The 17,373-nt window shown below is 45.1% G+C and overlaps 2 protein-coding genes across 2 annotated transcripts; both read left to right on the top strand.

Moving 5' to 3' along the window:
• Positions 1–1,471: 1,471 nt before the first annotated feature.
• kat2a (K(lysine) acetyltransferase 2A) lies at positions 1,472–10,249 on the top strand. The gene is made up of 18 exons (XM_041956617.1): positions 1,472–1,711; positions 2,062–2,185; positions 2,345–2,490; positions 2,589–2,678; positions 2,892–3,073; positions 3,191–3,382; positions 3,649–3,755; positions 4,251–4,355; positions 4,477–4,613; positions 4,698–4,906; positions 4,978–5,104; positions 6,195–6,305; positions 6,392–6,535; positions 6,639–6,753; positions 6,834–6,870; positions 7,547–7,610; positions 7,710–7,794; positions 7,897–10,249. Exons 1-18 carry the CDS (start codon positions 1,487–1,489, stop codon positions 8,088–8,090), a joined length of 2,394 nt encoding a protein of 797 aa, XP_041812551.1. The 5' UTR covers positions 1,472–1,486; the 3' UTR covers positions 8,091–10,249.
• A 1,485-nt stretch (positions 10,250–11,734) lies between these two features.
• dhx58 (DEXH (Asp-Glu-X-His) box polypeptide 58) lies at positions 11,735–15,804 on the top strand. The gene is made up of 12 exons (XM_041956463.1): positions 11,735–11,838; positions 12,042–12,232; positions 12,358–12,562; positions 12,677–12,867; positions 12,981–13,094; positions 13,186–13,318; positions 13,420–13,605; positions 13,691–13,941; positions 14,053–14,364; positions 14,453–14,643; positions 14,735–14,834; positions 14,962–15,804. The coding sequence occupies exons 2-12, from the start codon at positions 12,056–12,058 to the stop codon at positions 15,145–15,147; spliced, it is 2,046 nt and encodes a 681-aa protein (XP_041812397.1). The 5' UTR covers positions 11,735–11,838; positions 12,042–12,055; the 3' UTR covers positions 15,148–15,804.
• The last annotated feature ends 1,569 nt before the right edge of the window (positions 15,805–17,373 follow it).

Raw genomic sequence — 17,373 nt, 5'->3', positions numbered from 1 at the left:
TCTTTGTGAATTGAGATGTTATCGTCAGCTTCCTTTCCGTTTTCTTTTCTCTCTATTTTTACTGTTCATATCAGGGAGGGATTGCTTTCAACTGCGCTGTCATTCTGTTATGGCAACAGCTAGCACAACAGTACCTGCACAGCAGCCACTGCTGTTAGGGGAGGGGGATAATGGGAGGATGGGGTCATGGGTGGAGAAAGAGGACAAACAATGTAATTTTACCAATAAATAAGGGGAAGGTATCTTTTCTCTATGCCTGTTCAATCATTTCACCTTTGAGCAAGTCATTTTATCACCAGCAACAAGTAACAGAGGAACATTTGCTTTTGATTCTTAATATAACATATAATACAAAATCTAAATTAAAGCATGATTTTTATTTTATTTTTTCTATATTTACACTTCATCCGTGTGAAACCAGCAAATGATATTTGTAAATGTTGTATTTTTAATACTACAAACTACATTACCCATAATCAACATAGACCAGGTGTGTTGCTTTCAAGCACTGCACTTAAGCACTTTGAGTCTCGTGCACTGGCTATGCTGGTACCCTCGAAGGTATGAAAAAGAGAGACTGCAGTGTTTCTAACATTATGTTTTCCCATAAGTACATATAGTAAAATTTGTTGCACGGCTGTTTATTTGAATCCGTAATAAATAGAATTTGCATGGATAACTTAAGGTAATTTCATATTTCGTTTTGAGGCGGTTCTCGCGTTATTTTGAAAAGTTACAACCGGAAGTGACAGTATGGTATTGCTGCATTAATGCTAATTTAAGTAATGTGTTGCAGTTCACGACTGTGACCACTGGAGGGCACATGGACTGAGACAGCCCAAGACATTGACAGCCTACTTTTGTTACCACATTACATAACGTTACACCCTGAGATTATCTACACTGCCCTCGCCATTATAAACGCCTTTATGGCATCCATCAGCTCCACCAAGTTGGTAAACGGTTGCTAAATTTGCTAGAGCGCACCTTTCAATATAGCCTTTGCTGTAGTTACGCACTGTGACCACTAGAGGGCACTGAATACCCATGAAGGTAACCAGACACCAACACGAGCATCAAGGCCGACATAATAGAGTACAAACATCGGTATTCACAATTCAAAATAAAGTTTTCAAATTAAGCACAAGTGAAAAGAAACGTGCCATGATAACGGGGACGAGGATGATTTCGCTTGAAGTAGATATAGCGATGTATGTTCAATGGGGGTCACGTAATTTTGGGGACTCGATCCACCCTGCTGCCATTTCTGCCTTGAAAAGTTGATACTGTGTCCGCTTCGTGTGTAAAATTACTTGTGTGTGGCCTTAGCATTATTTCATTATATGTTCTCAACACCACTGTTTAATGGAAAATTAGTTCCACTTCAAGACGTTGCCACTGTCTTCTTAACTGCAATTTCACCGACAGCACTTGAAGGCAGCATATGAGCTAAACGGGAGCAGAGGAAGAGTGTAGCAGCGTGGATATGTCGGACCCGGCGGCGCAGGCCTTACAACCCCGGCTTCTCCAAGCCCAGTCTGCTGGGTCAGCTGGGTCCAGCACTGTCGCGACAGGCTCCGGATCAGGGAATAGCGACCCGGCCAGACCGGGACTCAGCCAGCAACAGCGCGCGAGCCAGAAGAAAGCCCAAGTCCGAGCTTTCCCACGGGCAAAAAAGCTTGAGAAACTTGGCGTATTCTCCGCATGCAAGGTAGCTAAGTTAGCTTAGCTAGCCAAAGTTCACCACAACAAAGCAGTCCTCGGTAGTGTCGGCATTAGTGTATCTGGGGAAGCAATTGGTAGCACAGTCCAGGCACCGCAAACATAAACATAAACAAATAGCGTAATAACCTAGCGTAATTGTTAACTTTTGATGCTAGCTAGCTAGCTAGCTGAACACTCCCGGACACTTGTATTATTCTCATTAAATCTCTAAAGATGCATGTATTATCGGCTATCTTGAGTTAACCGTTCAGCCATTCACTGACGTAGAAAAAGAGCAGCTAAACTGTTGTTTAAGACGGTTTATTTGGTGTTCAGCGTGTTTTTGTTTATTCACAGGCTGTTGACACATGCAAGTGCAATGGATGGAAAAACCCAAATCCACCATCAGCCACACGTATGGACCTGCAGCAGCAGGCAGCCAGCCTGAGCGAGCCGTGCCGCAGCTGTGGACATGCTCTGGGTACAAACTAACCAGCCTGCACCTTCACTCCAGTGCACCCCAGCCCTGCTCTCAACAGCAAATTAAGCTGTATTCTCAGGACCTCCTGCATCCCAGTGTTGTCTGACATTATATATGTTTGTATTTTGACTTGATCTGATGTGTGTTTTGTGCTAACAGCGGATCATGTGTCCCACTTGGAGAATGTGTCTGAGGATGAGATTAACAGGCTGTTGGGGATGGTGGTGGATGTGGAGAACCTTTTTATGTCTGTACATAAAGAGGAGGACACTGACACCAAACAGGTGTACTTCTACCTTTTTAAGGTAAGCAAAAGTGCATCTATCAGTGTATCAGATAAAACAGACCTTCTAATAACTGTGAGTCCATTTTAGCCCCCTAACCTGTGACTTCTTTCTCGTAGCTGCTGAGGAAATGCATCCTGCAGATGAGCCAGCCGGTCGTAGAGGGATCCCTTGGAAGTCCACCCTTTGAGAAGCCCAACATCGAGCAGGTGAACCTGAAACTAAAAGCATCTCCTCATGTTTAGCAGCACCTGAAAAAGCAACAGGATTATACTGCCTGTGTCTGAAGATCGGCATGCTTCTCATAGGTTTCTTGTGCTGCATGAAAGAAACTGCATCGTCCTGTTACACATTTACATTACTCTCCTTTTCTTCTTCTGCTGCCTCTTTTTCCCGATGTTCTGTTTCCTTTTCCGCCAAAGGGGGTTTTGAATTTCGTTCAGTACAAGTTCAGCCACCTTGCACCAAAGGAAAGGCAGACCATGTTTGAGCTGTCGAAGATGTTCCTCTTGTGCCTAAATTATTGGAAGCTGGAGACGCCGACGCAGTACCGCCAGCGCACCCAGAAAGACGACGGGACGGCGTACAAAGTGGACTACACCAGGTGCGTGGATGTGTTGTTATTAACGAATGCAGGTGCATTCTTTTATTTGTGAGATTTCAGTGCTGGATGCTGGTATCAGTCTGCACAAAAGTCGTGTTTTTTCCTCATGACCCCCAGGTGGCTGTGCTACTGCCATGTCCCCCAGAGTAATGACAGCCTACCGCGCTATGAAACCACCCATGTGTTCGGCCGCAGCTTGCTCAAGTCCATCTTCACTGTGACCCGACGCCAGCTCCTGGAGAAGTTCAGAGTGGAGAAGGACAAGCTGCTGCCAGAGAAACGCACACTCATCCTCACACACTTTCCCAAGTGAGGCCTGGCTCTGTTGAACTAGAGAACAGATTCAGTAGAGAATCCATTTCATCTTCTATCCCGTTCTTTTGTCTTCACTGGTCTTGTGCCTGCATTTGCATTAATGCTAAACTTTACTTGCAGTCGTGTGAAAAATGTGTATTCGTTACAGTAGCTTCCCTCTTATAGCCGTGGTACATTAGCTTTGTTTTGCTGCCCCTGTGGGGGTCAGCTCCTGCTCATGTTCACCTTTTGAAATGACATTTTACGCTGAATGTCGTCAGGTTCTTGTCCATGCTTGAGGAGGAAATCTACGGGGAGAATTCGCCCATCTGGGAGGCTGACTTCACCATGCCGGCCTCAGACGGCACACAGCTGGGACATCAGACAGGTGAGGGGGGGGTATGGCATTCTGGTTGTTTAGCTATGATGTTTTTAGTCAGGTGGGACCAGAAAGTTTATATTAAATCACATCTTTTGGACTTTATTGGTAATATCTGCAAGAAATAATAAGTTCTAAAAACATAGTGTGCGTCACTTGACCGTGGGACTGTAAACATGTTAAAACGGGACTTTAAAACACAGCTGAGTAGTCTCTCCTCCTCCCATTAAGAAATGAGTCAGTTTTGGAGTAAAAAGGTAAGACTTAATTGATCCCCTGTGGAGAAACTCACATATTACAGCATGCAAAGAAACAGATTAAGAACAACTAAAACAAATAAATCACGTAAGTTATATACAATACCTTCGGCCATATACAGTACGTTATTTGCACGTGAAAATGATGAATGAAATACATCAGAAATAATCAGAGTTGGCTTTTGCTGAGTTGGCAGTTCTTGTTGTAGGGTTTACAGTTAATTATCTTGGTGTGTCTCCATTGTAGTGATCAGTCCTGCTGCAGTTTCTGGCTCCTCCGCTCTGCCCAAAGGTCTGAGCAGCATCTCCTCTCTGGGCAGCTTGGACGCTGGAGGTGCAGAGCCCATCACAGGTCTGTTCACCTTTCTACCAGGCCCTCACTAGCTACAGCGCAGTGGCCAACAAAACCCCAGGATCAGTGTTAGCTGTCTCCTCCCGCTGCTGCGATCTGAGTAATGTCACTGTCTGTTCAGGAGAGAAACGGAAACTTCCGGAGGCGTTGACGCTGGAGGACGCCAAGCGGATCCGCGTGATGGGAGATATTCCAATGGAGCTGGTCAACGAAGTCATGATGACGATCACCGACCCTGCCGCTATGCTCGGACCAGAGGTGAGTCGTTCGATCTCAGGCGATTCGTTAAGGGAGAAGTTGTTCCGAATTAAGTACTCACAGTTTTTATGTGTATATCGCCAGACTAATCTGCTGACGCCTAACGCTGCCCGTGATGAAACTGCCAGGCTGGAGGAGAGGCGGGGGATCATAGAGTTCCACGTCATTGGAAACTCGCTTTCCCAGAAGTCCAACAAGAAGATCCTGATGTGGCTGGTTGGCCTGCAGAACGTCTTCTCTCACCAATTACCTCGCATGCCCAAAGAGTACATCACACGACTGGTGTTTGACCCGTGAGTAGATGTTCTCGTAGCACATGTGATCGGATGCCTGCGCGCTGTTCTGATGTCTCCAACTTTCACAGGAAGCACAAGACCCTCGCCCTTATCAAAGATGGCCGCGTCATCGGTGGCATCTGTTTTAGGATGTTTCCCACTCAGGGCTTCACGGAGATCGTCTTCTGTGCCGTCACATCCAATGAGCAAGTTAAGGTACGTAATAACCTTTTACTTTTTCATGTGAAGTAGCTTCGTTAGCACCTCTTTGCTCCCTCTGAGACCCGAGGCCATGTTTACCAAACACGCTAACGTAGCAGGACGAGCCCGGAGAAGCTAGAAATATGGGGCGTGCCTGTCCTACCTTTAAGTCTCTGATGTTCTGGTGCAACAGCGCTGCTTCACAGGAAGTGGTGCAGCTGAGTTTTTCAGCTGTACACCTCACACGCATCTGACAGAAATCATGTTGTACTAATAAATCCAGCTGCCTACACAGACTGCATAACAACGCCTGTTTCACTCACACTAAATGCATGCAAACGCCACCCAAAGTGTATTTTTAGGCTTCAAGTGTATTTTTGTTTGTTTATTTCTTTTCCTTCTTTCTGTTTTACACACATGAGTACAGTGGTTTTGTTTGGGTGCTGCTCACGCTATGCCACCTGTGTGGACGCAGTGTAAGTTAAGTTCACAACATTTTAGAGCTGGAAGTAGCTCCTAAATCTGAGAGAAGTTAGAGACAGCTCAGAGGACTCGTCTGTCACTAAGACCTGATCACAATCAGTCAGCTGCTGCAGGTGATTCGCCCTGTTGTGCTCGTGTTTTGGAAAGCAACATATTGTAAGGGTGCTGAGTCAGGCTGAACAGTTCCAAGATACTATTGAAACCGCAATATGGCTGCATACAATAATAATAGAAATAATGTTTTCATTAAGGTAAGATGTTAAATGTTATAAACAAAGCCTTGTGCGACAGAGATGCTCCAGCCTGCAAATCATATTCTGCATATGGAAAAGAACTCGACAGAAAAGAAAGTGAAATGCAAAAATTACCATTCCGGCTAACATTTGTTGATCATTACAGAACCATTGAATTAAACACATAAATCTGGTTTCATGGCCATCACTGGAACACCAGACAGCTGTGTTGGTTAACTCAAAATAATATCAGATTCAGATCCTGGATATTTTGTCATGTATGAAATGAATTGTTAGAGTGAGTCTGTGAATATGGCCGCTGGTGGACAAGTTTTCATCTACCTCACCTTTTCATGACATTGTCTTTTCTCTGGTCTTTTTATCATAAGGGCTACGGTACCCACCTGATGAACCACCTGAAGGAGTATCACATCAAACACAACATCCTCTATTTCCTCACTTACGCCGACGAGTACGCCATCGGCTACTTCAAGAAGCAGGTACTGCAGGCGTGACCTGGGCATTAGCTCTGCCGCTGTCCTCTCCCTCCACGCCGTCCGCTCAGTAATTTGCTCTTTCCTCGCAGGGCTTTTCCAAAGACATCAAAGTGCCGAAGAGTCGATACCTGGGATACATCAAAGACTACGAGGGAGCGACGCTCATGGAGTGCGAGCTGAACCCGAGAATCCCCTACACCGAGCTCTCTCACATCATTAAAAGACAGAAGGAGGTATGTGAGGCTGCGAGGTCGCCTTCTCCCGAAAGCAAAAACGTGTTTTCTGCTGTCGATCTCCGTGCTTTTAATGCCACAAATTTCTTGAATGGCATAACAGATTATTAAGAAGCTGATTGAGAGGAAGCAGAGCCAGATCAGGAAGGTCTACCCAGGTCTCACCTGCTTCAAAGAGGGCGTGCGGCAGATCCCAGTGGAGAGCATTCCAGGCATAAGTGAGTGTTTGGTTTGTGTGGAATGGCAAAGTATTAAAAACATCAGTGTCATCAAATACTCACAAGTCTTTTTCTTCCAGGAGAGACAGGCTGGAAACCCAGTAACAAGGACAAAGGGTAAACTTTTATTTTTATTCTTTAAACCAGGGTCACAGTGTCGAGATGCTTGTGTTCTTGCCGACGTAATGATCAGGTGATCTGTGTGCTAGTCCACAGTTTGCTCACTTGAATCATGCAGACTCTTTGAAGGAGGGTAGGGTGGTGCGGTGCGGTGTTTCCACCATGGGAGCTATCTCTTAAGCCGTATTTACACACTGTCATCCACAGTGTCTGCACGCTGCTCTGCTGCACAGCGAGCAGGCGGATCTGTTCATGACATTTCACAGAGTGTAGCTGCTTCATACTCTGTTCTGCCTGCCTCTGCATTGCTTTCCACTCTTTTGTTGACATTGTGGATACATAAAAATAAATGTAGTATTTATATAATGGAAAAAATGGTCTGTAGTTCATCTGAGAAAGCACCTTTAGAGTCTCTGCTGTATATTCAGTGCAGTAGTGCGATGAAACAATCCAGCTGCTTGCCACGTTATTTTAAACCATTTCTTAATTAAATTTCCATAATTATTGCCCCGTGAGCTTGTTATCATGACATAAGATTACATGTCTGATTACCTGATCAGTGTCAGTTAAAAAACAGATCCACCAATGAAAGCTTTGCCTCCAAAAACACGTTTCATTAATGTCACACTACCTGATGTTTAACTGCTTTGACGTTCGTTTACCTGTTTTGCAGGAAAGAGGTGAAGGATCCTGATGTGTTATACAACATGTTGAAGAACCTCCTGGCCCAGATAAAGGTGAGACTCACCTGTAGACACCAGCCAGGAACACACACACACACACACACATAACAGGAGTGACAAGAACAGAGACTAACCAGGACTTTATCTGAACAGACTCATCCTGATGCCTGGCCCTTCATGGAGCCAGTGAAAAAATCAGAGGCTCCAGATTATTACGAGATCATCCGCTTTCCCATCGGTGAGTGTGCGGCCCTTTGATTGCACAGCAGCTTTTTTTCTCCACGATTAAACTATGAATTCACATCGAGCGTCGCTCTCGTCTCCCTTTTTGTCCCCACAGACCTGAAGACCATGACAGAGCGACTGAAGAACAGATACTACGTGACCAAGAAGCTCTTCATTGCCGACCTGCAGCGAATCATCACCAACTGTCGCGAGTACAACCCTCCAGACAGCGAGTACTGCAAGTGTGCCAACACCTTGGAGAAGTTCTTCTACTTCAAATTAAAAGACGGAGGCCTGATCGAGAAATGAGCTCGACCACGGAGCTGTTTCTCGATTCGTTTGACGGCCGAGGGGCGGCTGACGCGGCGGCCACGCGCCGAGCTGGAGCAGATCACGCGGAAAACATTGCTAGCTTGTCATATCTGAGTGAATAGAAGGGTATGTATGTACATGACTGACGCATTTGACAAGGGAATTGTTGGACTTGAACAAACATAACAGAGGGTTGTTTGGAAACATCAGAGCCAGTTGAGCATTACAAAGTGTCCAATTGGCATTACCTTTCCTCTTAAGGTTACCTTCTGTCATTTCCTCTTTTCCAGTACTCGCAGTGGGTTAATAATCTGCATATACATGTTTCATTAAGTGTACCAAAGTTATAGGTCCAAGTTATAACAATGCCACACTTTCCACCGTTATTTATAGTACGACTGACCTGGTTTTGTCGCATTTAATGACATTTGTTCATTCCAAGTTGCTTAAAACTCGTCACTAGAGCAGATGTGTTTGTAGTGTAGGGTTTGTTTTTCCACAGAAAACTGGACCTCGGGACCTAAAGCCACGTTGCCTTCCGTTACTGACAGACACTTGAACATCCCAGCCATCGTCACGGGTTTTAGGATAAACAGTCTTTCAGGGGTGAAGTCCTTAAAACACTCGTCGCTGAGAGAGAGAGAGAGAGAGAGGCAGTTCTTTGACTCTTGAGTAGTCTTGAATTTCGATCGGCCGATTGGTGAATAATTTGGCGTTCATGAAGCGCGAATGCCAAACATTTGCTAGTTTTAGCTCCCAAAAGTGAGGATTTGTCGCTTCTCTCTTTTCATTCCAATGTTTATTGAATATCTTTGGATATTCTTTGACTGTTGGTCAGAAAAAAGGCAATTATTCATTATTTGGGCTTCATCATTTTCAAACATTCTTAAATCTAAACAGATGATCGATCATGATAATGAAAACATCGCAGATTAGCCGATAACAAATTGTTGCAGCCCTACTCTTGAGTAGCTTGAGACACTGCTAGACTGCCAGTGATGGACTGGGCATCAAATATTTTCCAGCACTTGTGCGCTAAACAGAATAATTTCCCCGATCGTTGCCTTCAAGAAAACACTGTTGTTTTCGTGTCGACAACAACATAATGGTTATTTGTACAGTAAATATGATGCATACTGTTTATACACCATTTTCCACTGGCAGGGTTGTATTCCAAACCATGTAGGATGAGGTCACACGTTCGTGCAGCTTTGACCGTGCTTGCAGGTGATATTGTAGTCGTTGGCATTGATTCGTTCTGTTGCTAGACTCTGTAGTACAACTTCCACACACACATTATGCTAAGTAGTCTATGTAGTGTTTAGCCACATGTTTGTGGTGGTCACTGGGTTCCTATGTTCCCTAGTTCAATATTCTATGTTATTAAACACACATTACCCGAACCCTGGGCACACAGGACCCGCAGAAAGCACATGTGGTAGAACTGGGGAGCATAGATCCCTTTGTCATATTCCCATTATGTGCCATCTAAGTCTGGGGAACATAGGAATGAGTCTGGGGGGGTCACTGGTTAGTTCATGCTGACCTGAGTACAGTGGAGGAAAAGCTAACCAGCAGTCCTCAAGGTGATTCTGGACTCGCAGAAAGGAGAGAACTCCGGTTTATTTATCACACCATACACGAGCTGTTGTGGGTGTTAATGCATGGCGGACAGTTTACACTTTGAATTCATGAAAAAACTTGTTGCAGGTTTTTTTTTTTTTATTGTTGTTACAAACATTGTAATAAACTGTTAAAAACATGTCTTTGTTCAGCGGTCAGTGTCAAACGAGGCGCTTCCTGAGATGCATCCACTTCTTTTATGGGAAGTAACTGTCCAGTGCTGGTTGAGCCCGCTTGTTGAATGTTTCATTGACTTGTGTTGGTTTGCGTGTGTGTGAGTGTGTTTATTTTGTACTTGAATCATGACTAGCTTTGAATTACTGAAGTGATGTCAGTGTTGCATTATTCAGGGTTGTCAATTGCGTACTTCTCCCTCAATCTACCTATGCTGCATTTCAGATTTTCTTAAAACGGTCAGTCTGAGTGAACTTTCCACCTGTTTGAGGATGGCTACTGTCTCTAGTTATGGTATAAATGCCATTTACTGTAACTGTAATACTGTTCATGACAATAAAGTTTTTTTATAAACAATTCTGAAATGTGTAGGTGGTTTCTAAGCTGCGAGGAAACATCAACTTACTGTTTGACTGAACAGAAGGGAAGACAACCAGCCGGACAGGTGCTAACTTGAATCACGCCATTCAGAACTTAATTAAGATTTCTGGGATTTTAGACTTCACAAAAACATTCCTGCAAGACGATGAGTCACTTTTGACTTCACATGATGCTGCTGTGGTTAGATTTGGCAAAGGAATACTCATAAACAGGCCAGACATGTTCAGGTGTGGTCTGAGTGACCCAGTTTGCTAATACTTGCTCTGTTTTGTTATGAAATAAGTCATTTTTATGCAGTATGCACTATCGCTTGACTCATAAAAGACCCCATGATAGATGTTACGTACAGAGTAGACTAAAATAACAATATCCACAACAATAAGAAGCTTATATCTTATTTCACATGTGAAAGTCCAGCAGTTGTTTAATTTCTTGCATGCCAACGTGTGTCTTCTCAGGACGTTCACCATTGATTAACTGTGTGAATGTACAGTTTTTACATAAGTATTCAGGGTTTACATTCACATGGTCTATTTACATTCGTGGACATTTTGAGAGGACACAATTTGGTGCATTATGACTTGTTGAATAATGTGCTACCTTAACTGTGCTACCTTTAGTCAAGGCTTTAGTTTAAGGTCTAATTGGTAATTGGTACCTTAAACTATCAGGAAATAAAATGGGGATTTGTGGAAGACAAATGGTGAAGTGCTCCCTGTCACTGCATGGTGAGGAGTAGCTGTTGTTCCTCCGCAGCCTCCCTCAGCAGGGCCCTTCAGCAGGCAGCGTGACCACAAGGCTCAGTTTTGTTTCTCTGTATAACACAGCTCATCCTAAAACCCCATAATGGTTGTTGAGTGCTGCTTGCATGGAAGCAACTTGTCTGACTCAAAGCAAAGCAAGCTACAGTTAATACTGTTCACTTCATGAGTCTTACAATGGGTCCTGAGATTGGCCTTGTGCACGGGGAGGGATAACTCCAGCATGTGTTCATCTTATACTTTTTCATTATCTGGTGTTTTTTTCCACACATCTCAGTCCTTCAAGACAATGACTTGCAACGGAGATCAGTTGCTTAATAGCCGGAGGTTAGAAAACATTAAGCAACATTAGTTGAAATCAGCCATGGGGATTCCTGGTATGAACACAAGCAACAGCTGTAGGTTTCGCTTTCCTGATGCAATGGTAGGGCCCGGTTAGGGTGCATCCAAAACTCAGCTAGTTCACAACGCTTTCTACGGAGACACCTCAGCTCCACCAGGAGTAAATATATAGATAAGATTAATTGAGACTTAGACATGGCTTCATTCATTCATTCAAAAAGGGTTGTGAAAGATCTGGTTTATATCAGTGTAGTTAAGGCTTCCTCGTGACTGCATGATGAAGACTGTCGACTCTCTGCTGTTCTTCCAGAGCCTCCCTCAGTGGGGCCACTTTCCCAAGTTCAAGGAGCTTTTACTTTCGTTTTCGTGTCTCACAGCTGATCATAATAGAGTTTAAAACCCCTGCACCCACACAGTGAGGCGGCAGTGGACGAAGACAAGCTTGAAAAGCACACAGCTGCCGGGTGAGTTCATAAAGGCTGACTCCCTTTGTCGCAGCTTTGAGATGAATACAGTGATTCAGGATGGATGTCTCACAGAATGCTTGTTTGTTTTCTCTCTGCAACTTCACCCTGACGTGGCCAGACTTTGTGCTTGTAATGGGTTTCGACTTACTGCTTCTTTTCTACAATACGATGAGTCTGTTTTATTCTGATTTGTCAAACAGGAGGAGAGTGTAAGATGGCGGATTTTGGACTGTATGCGTACCAGGAGGAAGTGGTCGAAAGGGCTCTTCAGGGAGAGAACACAATTATTTGGCTGCCGACGGGAGGCGGAAAGACTCGTGCCGCTGTGTATGTGGCCAAAAGACACCTGGAGACCACACCTAAGGCTAAGGTGGTGGTCCTGGTGAACAGGGTACACAGACTGCACACAACAGACAGGACAGGCAGAGTCCAGAATAATAAAAACAGGATATTTCCTCCAACCAGTGTAGCAGAAGAATGCAAAATACAACACGTTTTTGATGTCTTCCACTGTAGGTTCACCTTGTTGACCAACATTACAGCAAAGAGTTTGAGCCTCACCTGGGCTGCAACTACACCCTGGTGGCAGTCAGTGGAGAGAGTGAGGAGAAGGACTTCTTCGGGAGAGTGGTGCAGGACTCAGACGTGGTCATCTGCACGGCACAGATCTTGTACAATGCTCTGACAAACGTGGAGGAGACCAAACACGTGGCGCTCTCAGGTCAGTGAAAGTGAGCCTCTTAGCGGAGGTTGTAGGTTTTCAAACCGCCTTGATAGAGAGCGTAAGATCCACAAATAGGGACGGCACCTGTGATGCATTCATGGTTCCTTACAGATATCACTCTACTGATAATCGATGAGTGTCACCACACCAACAAGGACTCAGTCTACAACAAAGTAATGGGATGCTATGTGGAGAAAAAGCTGAAAGGAGAGCGGCCGTTGCCACAGATCCTGGGTCTGACTGCATCACCGGGCGCAGGGGGCGCAAAGACCCTGGAAAAGGCTGTGGAGCACGTGCTGCAGGTGAGGTTTACCTGTCCACTTTGAGGCTTCGCTGAATTTGTCACTACAATGAGCTGGTTCGACTGATCTCCCACAACTCTTCTTCATCATCATCATCTTTCTCTCCCTCTCAGATTTGTGCCAACCTGGACTCAGCCATAGTTTCAACTAAAAACTACGCACCAGAGCTGCAGAAGAAAGTACCCAGACCCGTCAAGACGTTTGACATTGTGTCAAAAAGGCTCGAGGTAGTCCGAACCTTCCTGTCCTCCTTTAAAACATTAATAGCACTATTTGTAGAGGTGATGCTATAATCGCATCCACTGTTTTTTGTCTTAGGATCCATTTGGAGATCACCTCAAGTTCATGATGCAGCTGATCCACGACTTCATGAACCCACCCCCAGACTTCCGACTGAGGGAGTGCGGCACACAGGAGTATGAGGCAGATGTGGTGATTCTAGAGCAGCGAGGTTGGTTCTTGATCCTGTAATGGATCGCGACTGGTTGTGATGGCTGCGAGAGCCCTTGCTTCCGTTGATGCTCATACATAGTTTGTGTATGTTTGGATCAGGGGTAAGAGAGAACAACAGGCTGCTGGCAGAAAGTGCGCGCCACCTCAGACAGTACAACGACGCCCTGCTCATCAATGACACCCTGCGAATGATGGATGCTTATCGCTCCCTGGAGGAGTTCTACATCACCAAGTTCACCACAGAAATCGACGGAACCGACTACTTCCTGGTGGGACTTTTCCAAGGTAGGAATCCAGAAATGTTAGTTCCTTGTTTTTACGTTCGGCTGCATGATTTTTTTTGCTCAACATCACTGTCACGTTTACACAGAGAATCAGGTGGAGCTGAAAACACTGGCCAGGGATTCTCGCTACGAGAACCCGAAGATGTTCCAACTCGAGAGCACTCTGCTAAAACAGTTTGGTCCAAATGTGCAATCAAGGGGGATCCTCTTCAGTAAAACACGTAAAAGCACCCACTGCCTGAAGGACTGGGTCCTCACCAACAAAACCTTACAGGAAGCCGGTATCAAGGCAGCCATCCTCACTGGGGCTGGCAATGGCATCAGTTACATGACGCAGGTGTGTTGATGGATAATCCCAATCTATAACCTTTAAATTATTACAACTCAGTATCTGTCGATGTGCTTCTGTTTGTATGACTCATTTCTTACATGTTCGCTTTCCCTGCAGCACGAGCAGGCGGACACCATCCGCAATTTCCGCCAGGGAACTCTCAACCTCCTGATCTCCACCAGCGTGGCTGAAGAAGGCCTTGACATCCCTGAATGCAACCTGGTGGTGCGCTACGGGCTGCTTACGAATGAGATCGCCCAGGAGCAGGCGAGCGGCCGTGCACGAGCGATGCACAGCCAGTATTCGGTGGTCGCCCAGAAAGGGGGGCGGGAGGTGCGCCGGGAGCTCATCAACGAACATCTGGTGGAGCTGACTGGAAAAGCCATCGCTAAGGTCCAAGATATGAGCTCCCAAGAGTTCCGCAGAAAGGTGAGGGTGTATTACTCTGTCTGTCCTCTACACGTACTCCCACTGCTTAATGTTTCTGCCATCACCATTTGTCCGCCTTTGTCCCCAGATAACTGAGCTCCAAACAGAGGCAGTTATTTGCAGAAAAATTGCAGAGAGCCACAAGACAGAGAAGAGGAGCCGCAACAGCGCTGCGAGTGTCCAGCTGTTGTGTCGAAACTGTTTACAGCCTGTGGCCTCTGGCAGTGACATCAAACTTGTTGACAACGTGCACTATGTCAACGTCAATCCTGACTTTAAGTGAGCTGAGCTCTTTAAGATTCATGCAAAAGTATATTCAGGTTAAAAAACGTCTTTAATCCTCTGAGCGTGGCTTCTCTTCTGCTCTCAGGAGACAATACAAAGTCGGTGGGCAGGTGCAGCTGGAGAGGACTTTTCAGGACTGGGAGCCGGGGTGCACAATCAGCTGCAATAACGGCAACTGCAACAAGGTGTGGTTGGCCCTCTGCAAAACAGTTTAAAATCTAAATCTAATTTCTGTCCTCCTCAAGGCAGTTTGTCGACAGAGCTGATGCTGGTGCTCATTTTGGGGCATTTTATCCTTATTTGCATTCACAGAGCTGGGGATTTGAGATGAAGTACAAGGAGGTTGCCCTGCTGCCCAATATAGCCATTAAGAACTTTGCCCTGGAGACCCCTGATGGCAGGCTGACGGTGAAGAAGTGGAAGGATATCACTTTCACTGTTGAGGACTTCAGCTTTGAAGAGTACTGCCTGGACAACTTCCCTGACATCTTTGATTGAGACACGAAGAGAATCTTTTTTCCTGCTTCTTTGCACGTTTTTATCTGTTTCTTCATTCCAGAGCTCATTTGGGGAAACCATCACTGCGCCGTCTGAGGTGCTTTTCAAACATTCCCTCCACACGTGCTTGCATTAATGTGCGCTGCGGGGCCAGTGAGGCAGCACCGTGCTAAAACCCAGTACGCATCGATCATGCTTGAAATTAGCATGACAGCTTTGTTTATGCCCAAGGTCCCAGCTCCCTTTGCATGTTTTTCTGCGTATTCCCTCTGCTTCATCTGAAGCCATGCACCGAAAACAAAGCACAAAATGAACTCGGATGCAACGTGAACCTCAACCATCATGAACGGTTGATGTGTCATCACGAAGATGACTCCTCACGAACTCTCTCTTAGCTATTTTAAGATGTTTTTTACAGTAGATGCAGCGGCGTACACAGGGTGCAGGGTGCAGATACTGTGCGTGTGCTGATCAGCTCAACATCATCATCATTTATTGAATTATTCAAATGTTTTACAGGAGGTTAGTTTGAATTATATTTTATCATTAAACATTCAAGCAACCACTTTAATTTTAGCTCACTTTATTGAAAAAAACTGTCACAATTAATTAACTAAACTGTGATCAGTGTCAATAAATGAACCTTCCTCCTGAAATACCCAACAGATGTTTTGTAATCACTTTGCATTTATTAACCACTAGGTGTCAGTGTTGGTTAGCAAATCAAGTCAGACCACTTCTCTGCCTCTTTAACCTCTAACAAACAATGTGAGTAAACCCAGAGAACACATTTTCTCCTGTCTTTCTCGGACTGATGCCTAGAGACTCTGAGATTAAGAGACGCTAGTTTGAATCCTCAGACCTGAGATAGGGGAAGTTCACACACTCGCCCTTGAGCAAGGCAATCTGTTCCCAGACTGGCAGCTCATTCGTCGCTCGTACAAGACGGCTGGTCACAGCCTCCAGATGTGCGTACGTGACATCTGGACAGAAAAGAAAAATGCAGCTGTTGACAGGAAAGAGAGCAAAATATCTGAAACCACAATGTCTGCGAAAGCTTCTCTTTGTAGTTTTTTAAAAGGCTCTGACTGCCGCAGCTCACTACGCTGCTTCTGCACCACTGGATCAATGCAGGGTTATGTATTTCAGCTCGGATCATTTAACACCATCTAAACAGTCTACAGAGAGGAACAGACTCGTTAGACTTGCAAATGTTCGTTTGACACACAGGCATTTTGCAGACTAACTTCACTGTTTCTCAGAAGTCTTACAGCTCGATTTTAGCAATCTCCAAAAGGCAGATTTGGACAGATGAAAGGATTTGGTCTCATTTTGCTGCTTTGTTTGCATACATGAATCACGCTCGATACACCGCAGCACGGCTTCAACGATAATGAGCAGCTTTCAAACCCAGATTATGAAATGAAAACAACTGGTCAGGAAACCATTCATTTCAGGCTGGCAGCTGCATCGGGTACACTGTATTCACCTTTGACCCGCAGCACATCTGGGTGTGCGCGTCTCCGGACAAGACGTGCTCGGGTCAACCTCACTGTGTCGTAATCCCTTTAAATCTGACAGAGAGCTGGAGTCGGTGGCGCTGCTGGACGCAATCACAGTGAGAGCAGGCTCTGTTCTGGTGTCACGCCTGTCTCACATCCAGGCAGCCAGAGAGGAACCGCGCAGTGTATGATTTACTCTGATCAGGCTTAGGCTCTATAATCAACACTGATTACTTCCTTTTACTTCCCAGCTCGGCACTCCGTGCATCTTAATTGCAATTAGCTCTGAAGCTCTGAAATAAAAGCAGCTTGGAGTAGTTGAGCAGAGGATGGCATGATGCGCTGTGTGAATTCAGGGGATGCTGCTCACATTTATTCTTGGCGTCTTGTCAGCGTGGTCACATCTGTCTGTCTGTCCCATCATATACAGCACATGAGCTCTGGATGAGCACATGTCTGAACTCATGGCTTGATGAGGGGAAGCACATCTTACATGATATCATGTGGGATCTTATTTATTTGCAGACACAATGTATGAAATTTCCAATATATGGCATAACTTCCCCAATTTGCTGAATCATAACATGTTTTCGTCCAACTTATTTAATCTAAAATGTCAAAAAAAAGATGGAGCTTGTTCGCATGTTGTGACAGAAGAAATCCCCTTTCTTCTGAGGTATCTTTAAAACAAAGCTGTGGCAACTGTCGCCAATAACTGTTAGAG

This window comes from Chelmon rostratus, chromosome 17 (genome assembly GCF_017976325.1).
Source record: "Chelmon rostratus isolate fCheRos1 chromosome 17, fCheRos1.pri, whole genome shotgun sequence".
Lineage (NCBI taxonomy): Eukaryota > Metazoa > Chordata > Actinopteri > Chaetodontiformes > Chaetodontidae > Chelmon > Chelmon rostratus.
This window is presented reverse-complemented; position numbering and strand designations above follow the sequence as displayed.